The sequence below is a fragment of the Natrix helvetica genome (genome assembly GCF_964273705.1).
Source record: "Natrix helvetica genome assembly, chromosome: 4".
Taxonomy (NCBI): domain Eukaryota; kingdom Metazoa; phylum Chordata; class Lepidosauria; order Squamata; family Natricidae; genus Natrix; species Natrix helvetica.
In genome coordinates this window covers 40,262,505-40,268,671 of record NC_138550.1, presented here as the reverse complement: position 1 = coordinate 40,268,671, position 6,167 = coordinate 40,262,505, and the positions used below count along the sequence as shown (strand labels likewise).

Genomic DNA, 6,167 nt, shown 5'->3' with positions numbered 1-6,167 from the left:
TTTGGTTTTGTGGATCACAGTCTTATTTCATGTATGGCATATAAACCCGAGAAAGGAGTGTGTGGGATGGGATGGTATAATAAAAAGTTTCGTTTATTACTTTTGTCAAATCAAGTTGCTAATAAACGTACAAATGCAAGACTGTTTCATTTTCTTTTTCTTGTAGCAAGGTGCTCTCAAACAAACGCAATCTTCATTTCTCAGAGAAACCACACTTCTGAATAAGAATTTCCCTCAACTTTTCTTTACATATATGACGGCGGCAAAATTTATTTGCTCCTCCTTCTGGAATATTCTCCCATTGGAGGCGCGGTCCATCTTCCATACTCCTGGTCTTCCAGAAAAATTTGAAAACTCGGCTCTGCTATTTGGCCTGGGGCCTCAAAAGGGGCTTGGTACATTGGGTGGCTGATTGAGCAAAGAAGATCCCTAACCCCAGACTGCCCGTCATCTTGGTTTTTAGCTTTTCTATTTAATTCCTCTAATTTTAATTATCTGGTAGAACTTTTTTTTTTTACTTTTTATCCTATTATAAGCCACCCAGAGTCACTGTATCACTGAGACGGGTGGCATAAGAATTCCAGAAATAAATGAATACAAATTAATGGGGCCCATATGGAACACATCCTTTTATGTATCTGAGGACCAGTTAGTTCAGACTAACATGACAGAATCAACACTCAAAAAAGTTTATGTTTATATAAGACTACCCATACCTTTGAATTTCATCTGAAAGCTGAATGGTTGCCTGTTAGCTTTCAGATGAAATTCACGGGTATGGGTAATCATACAGAAAACTCTTCATGTTTCAGGGTCTGGTTATTTGTGGAACTGCCTCAATGCTATTACATCTGCCTTTTCTATTAATTCTAGTACAACCGGTGTGATGGGGGTCCTTTCATTAAAATTGTTAATCTAAGAGACCTCAGTGTAGTGGAAGTAGATAGACAGCTTTGAAGAAAATTGACCGCAACTGTTAAGAAAATATGTGCTTAGCTTGGGAAAACAGGAAAACAAGAGAAAGAAACTCAAGATTGTTGCACCTTAATTCTCTTTGGTAGAGGATAAAAAAGGGGGAAGTGCTGATAGGTTTTTAAGAACCTGTTATTATAGCCCATATTCATTGAATGCTAACATTTCTATTTTTGAGCTGGGGTACCTTGAAGGTCTGACACTTGAAAATACTTTCAGTCCATTCCTGATCTTGGAATAGCATCTCCTCTGAGGTCTAGACTGTCCTTATTCAGCCATTTTTCAGGAAACCTAAAAAAATGTGATTTTCTCACAGACTCTGAGGTAGAGTGACTTGTTTGCCTATTTAGCGTTAACGCAATATTCCTTGGTGTTCATGGAGATTCCTTCCTCAGTATAGTAATATATAGTTTTTCAGTTATTTATAGCTGTTTTTCTACTTGTTTTATTGTTTTACTATGGTACATATCATTTAAATCACTTAAACAATAATTTGAGGCACCTTACAAATTGAATAAATGAACCAAAAAAAAAAACCCCAGGCAAATAGATTATCCAAGAATGGCAAGAAAAATATTAAAAACTTTTAAATGCTTAATTCCCTCATTGTTCTTGAAAGACATCCTGTGCATTCCAGATTTATTTTGTTTTCAGCCAGAATTTGTACCATATCTTACTTTTTTTTTTTTAAATGGTTGATTTGACTCCTTTTACAAACACAGACACACAAAAACAGGTCATCTAAAACAAAATCTTAGTAGACAAATTGCTGCCATGTAATCTTTCATCAAAACATTGCTATGAATGCCGTATGAAGAAATCTAAGTGGTAGCCAGAGTTGCTTTTGGTGAGATAGGTGGCTATATAAATGCCATCCATCAATAAAATAAATAAACTGTAGAAACTTGAAAAAAGTTCTAAGTATAGAAATGTAAAATGGTCTGTAAATACAGAAAACACCTCCTTTTTAAATAAATGTATTTAAAATCATGGTTCATATCAGAAAAATTGGTTCAGAAAGCATACTAACTTTATTTTTTCCAGATGATTCACACTGCTAAAATTTTCCATCGACTTCATATTAAGCATAACAAACAAAAAATTCAAATTCATTCCAGGAATTAGTTGTTTTCATATTATTTAACAACGCAATAATTATATAAAATAGATTTTTCATATGCAATGAAAAGTATGCACTTTATCATAGTAAAAAAAATTATAAGTCACTTTGGTTATTCAGAAAGGTAGGAAAAGCTGTTAATATAAATTAAATGTATTTCCAAATACGCCAGCAAAAGTGGTAACAATATAGTAGAGGCAGCTACAAATCGGCTTCTTTTATTGTCTGTAAAGATTATAACTCTTTTAATTATGTGAATAAAATAAAGTGTAAATTTGTTTTAGAAACACATTTACAAACAAAAGGCAAATGAAAGAGACCTTGTTTTGGCTGGATTTATATTAATTTTTGTGAGTTTTATTACATTCGTTTTTCGTTATAACCGTAGCAACCTCAGACCTTATTCAAGTATTTATATTTATAGTCTATCCCATCCCAGAAAACTTTGTGAAGCTTTTTTTTTTTAAGAAAACACTCCAGCATTAAAAAGATTATTCACTTAAGGAGCAAAACTTACCATGCATATTTCTCATAATTCCCAGAGCCAGTCCATCATTTAACCTAAAGTCTGAGTAAAAGTCTAGGTTTTTTTAAGAATGCTCGAATAGGGGAATGATAGAACTCATGTGGCTTTATGCATAGACCACACCATTTATAGGAAGAAGCAATGCACATCTATGGAAACAGAATGTGTGTTACATTTATGCATAATGTTACAAAGACTGCACATTTATTCATACTTATCTGGATATTATTCATGAAAAAGATATATATAGAATTTCACGCAAACATTATTTTCCCTTTAACAATAACAAAGGGGAAGCTTAAGTCGTTCCCGCCCAACACCCCTCCCCCTGGATCTAAACCAGGCTTGGAAAAAAGAAAACCACCAAAGAAGAGGTGGTTCCCAACTCAATGTTATTAAAGTCAACAAGAAATGAAAAGGGGTTAGGATGGAGATACCAGCCACAAACACAGCCCACCAGAGGTCATCCACAAATCCCAACATACTATTAATCACATCTTGGTGCTATAGCACAGCCTAAAACAAAGTGGAAAGGTTCAAAGATTATCTGTTTCCTGCAAGGCCTTTAGGATTGCATACTACCTTCTCTACAATTTTCATAAAAATGGAAGGATAATAATTATAATCTACTACATTTATATAATAAGATGCCTGACTCTCAGTGACTCTGGGAAATTGGGCAGCATATATCAGTGATGGCGAACCTATGGCACGCGTGCCATAGGTGGCACACGGAGCCAATTGTCAGGGCACGCGAGGCGCTGCCCTGTCAGCTGGCCAGCACGCATGTGCTCGCTGGCCAGCTGAGGTCACTCTTTTTTAAAGCCATTTTTTGCCCTCCCCAGGCTCCAAAGCCTTTATAGGAGCCGGGGGAGGGCGAAAAGAGCCTCCTCCGCCCCCTTGGAGGCCCTCCGGAGGCTTCATGAGCTTCCCTGAAGCCTCCAGAGTGCAAAAAAACGGCCCTACGGGAAAACCGGAAGTTCGGGAACGGACTTCCAGTTTGCTCAGAGGGTTGTTTTGACTGCTCCGGAGGCTTCAGGGAAGTGTCCTGAAGGTTCCTCAAGCCTTTGGAGCGCTCAAAACGACCCTCCAAGCAAACCGGAAGTCACTTCCGGTTTACTCAGAGGATCATTTTGACTGCTCCGGAGGCTTCAGGGAAGCGTCCTGAAGGTCCCTCAAGCCTTCGGAGCGCTTAAAACTACCCTCCGAGCAAACCGGAAGTCACTTCCGGTTTGCTCGGAGGGTCGTTTTGACTGCTCTGGAGGCTTCAGGGAAGCGTCCTGAAGGTCCCTCAAGCCTTCGGAGCGCTTAAAACTACCCTCCGAGCAAACCGGAAGTCACTTCCGGTTTGCTCGGAGGGTCGTTTTGACTGCTCTGGAGGCTTCAGGGAAGTGTCCTAAAGGTCCCTCAAACCTCCGGAGGGCTTCCAGGGGGGTGGGGGAGGCTGTTTTTGCCCTCCCCAGGCTCCTATAAAGACTCTGGAGCCTGGGGAGGGCAAAAAAAGCATGCAAAAAATGGGGGGTCGTGTCTCTAGTGCGTGCATGCACACTAGGGGGTAGCGCATTGCATTATGGGTGCGGCATGCCTGCACACTACCCCCCTGCGCTCCTCCCACTTATGGCACGTGAGCCAAAAAAGGTTCACCATCGCTGGCATATATGGTTGAAGACTGAACAATTGAACAATTCCATTGCATCCAATAACAGCCTCGTGAGGAGAAGCCGAATCACCATAGCACCTTTCTCTTCAACAAAGAATAATTCATTATTGGCTTTCATTCCTTCAAATTCTGCCACTACGTTACATTCTGGATACGGCAACTATAATTTAATTGGTTTTTAAAATAACTATCTAAAATTGATAAAATATAATCAGTATTCAGAATTTGGAGAAATAAAAAATAATGCACCAAGATTTACACAGATGAAAGTCACTTATACTAAATGGCTAAATTCGTCAAACAAAGCCATGATTTGTTGAATAGGCTCCGTGGCTGGCTTTACAAATCAGGTAACGGCATTAACCATGATTTTAAAACCTTGGCGGTTGAGTCTAGAGAGTGCCGAAAGCAAAAGGAAACAAGCTACATTACTATTTAGTGATAGAGGTGCTTAGTACCAGGCTCAAACTAATTGGAACAGCATTTAGGTATTGAAATATATATACTGTATTTTTCAGAGTATAAGATGCACCTTTTTCCCTCAAAAAAGAGGCTGAAAATCTAGGTGCCTCTTATACATTGAATACAGCATTTTTTGCCTCCCGAAGTCCTGCCCCATCACCAAAATGGCTGTGCATAGCTTGTAGGAGGCTTTCAGAGAGCTCCTGGGGGCTGGTGAAGGCAGAATTGAGCAAAAAATGGGCCGTTTTTGCCCCCCCTCCAGCTGCCAGGAGCATTCTATAAGCCTCCATAAGGCTATGCATGCAATTTTCTTGACAAAAAAGGCCCGTTTTCACAAAAAACAGGCAGTTTTTTGCTTGTTTTTGACCCCACCCCATCCCTTAGGAGCACTCTGCAAGCCCCCCCAAGAGCTCTTGTAGGCGATTGGAGAAATTTTTCAGAATTGCCAGTGTCACATTTAGCCTTCATTTTTCTGAACACAGGTCACTGACTTATTCACACATTTCATTTCTTTTATTTATTTAATAAATTTATTTAACCACCCATTTAACAATGAAATTCTGGTTGGAGAATAAAAGATAATACATAATATACAATCAAATCAAATCATGGTGTGCAATGATTCCAACAATAAAATCTGATTCCAACAATAAAATCATCCAACAGGTGATCAGGAACTGAATCCAAGATGCTATTTACAAATTTAATGCAAATTTCTAAATCAAGGCAGAGTACGGATGAATATATGATAATATTTGGACACACCAAAATTATGTTTACAATTATTTACCTCCCTTTTTCTTCTCCCAAATTTTCCTTTACTTCTGTTTTACAACCATATTCTTCTTGCCCTAACTGAATTGTTACAGACTTGCTGAAAAATAGTGCTTTCTCTTTAAAAATCTGAGTCTTAAAGGCAAAAGGAATTATGCAGGCTGTGTCAATTTGCATATCCTAAAAAATGTGCTCATAGAATTATATTTCTTGGCACGAATTTCAGACTTTTAAATGAATATGCAAATTTGGAGTTTTGCCCAGTTCCCATAGAGTCCTTATCTTCTTGTTATGGAACTGCTTAGTGAAAGGAGAGATGTTCAGTTGCATCCAAAAAATGTTAATCCCTACAAAGGATAAACAAGAAAAATAGTTAAAATGGTATCTTGGCACTGTGAAGTAATCATTTTGGCACTTTTCCTTCAAAATTCTATGATAAAAGCAAAGCAAGATCACAGCTGCAAGGCAGAGAAAAATCCCAGCATGAGATTTTGGAAAACCACTATCAGCCAGAGCAGACAATACTACAGAAACTTCATTATCTTTTATGCACATTGGGAAGTACTTATGCGACTACACAATCTCACGTAATTCTATTTTGGCTATCTAGAAACAAGAGACAGCTATCTGTCCTTTTGGAATAAGCCCTAAGA

General features: G+C 38.3%; 1 protein-coding gene across 1 annotated transcript in view; it reads right to left on the bottom strand.

The window, feature by feature from the left end:
• Positions 1 to 5,250: 5,250 nt before the first annotated feature.
• The window catches only part of CREG1 (cellular repressor of E1A stimulated genes 1), a gene marked incomplete at its 3' end in the record, with an annotated part of 10,956 nt that continues 10,039 nt past the window's right edge, over positions 5,251 to 6,167 (bottom strand). Inside the window, exon 4 of the mRNA XM_081951255.1 lies at positions 5,251 to 5,861. Coding sequence (XP_081807381.1) covers position 5,861 — 1 coding nt within the window. The remainder of the gene's footprint in view (positions 5,862 to 6,167) is intronic.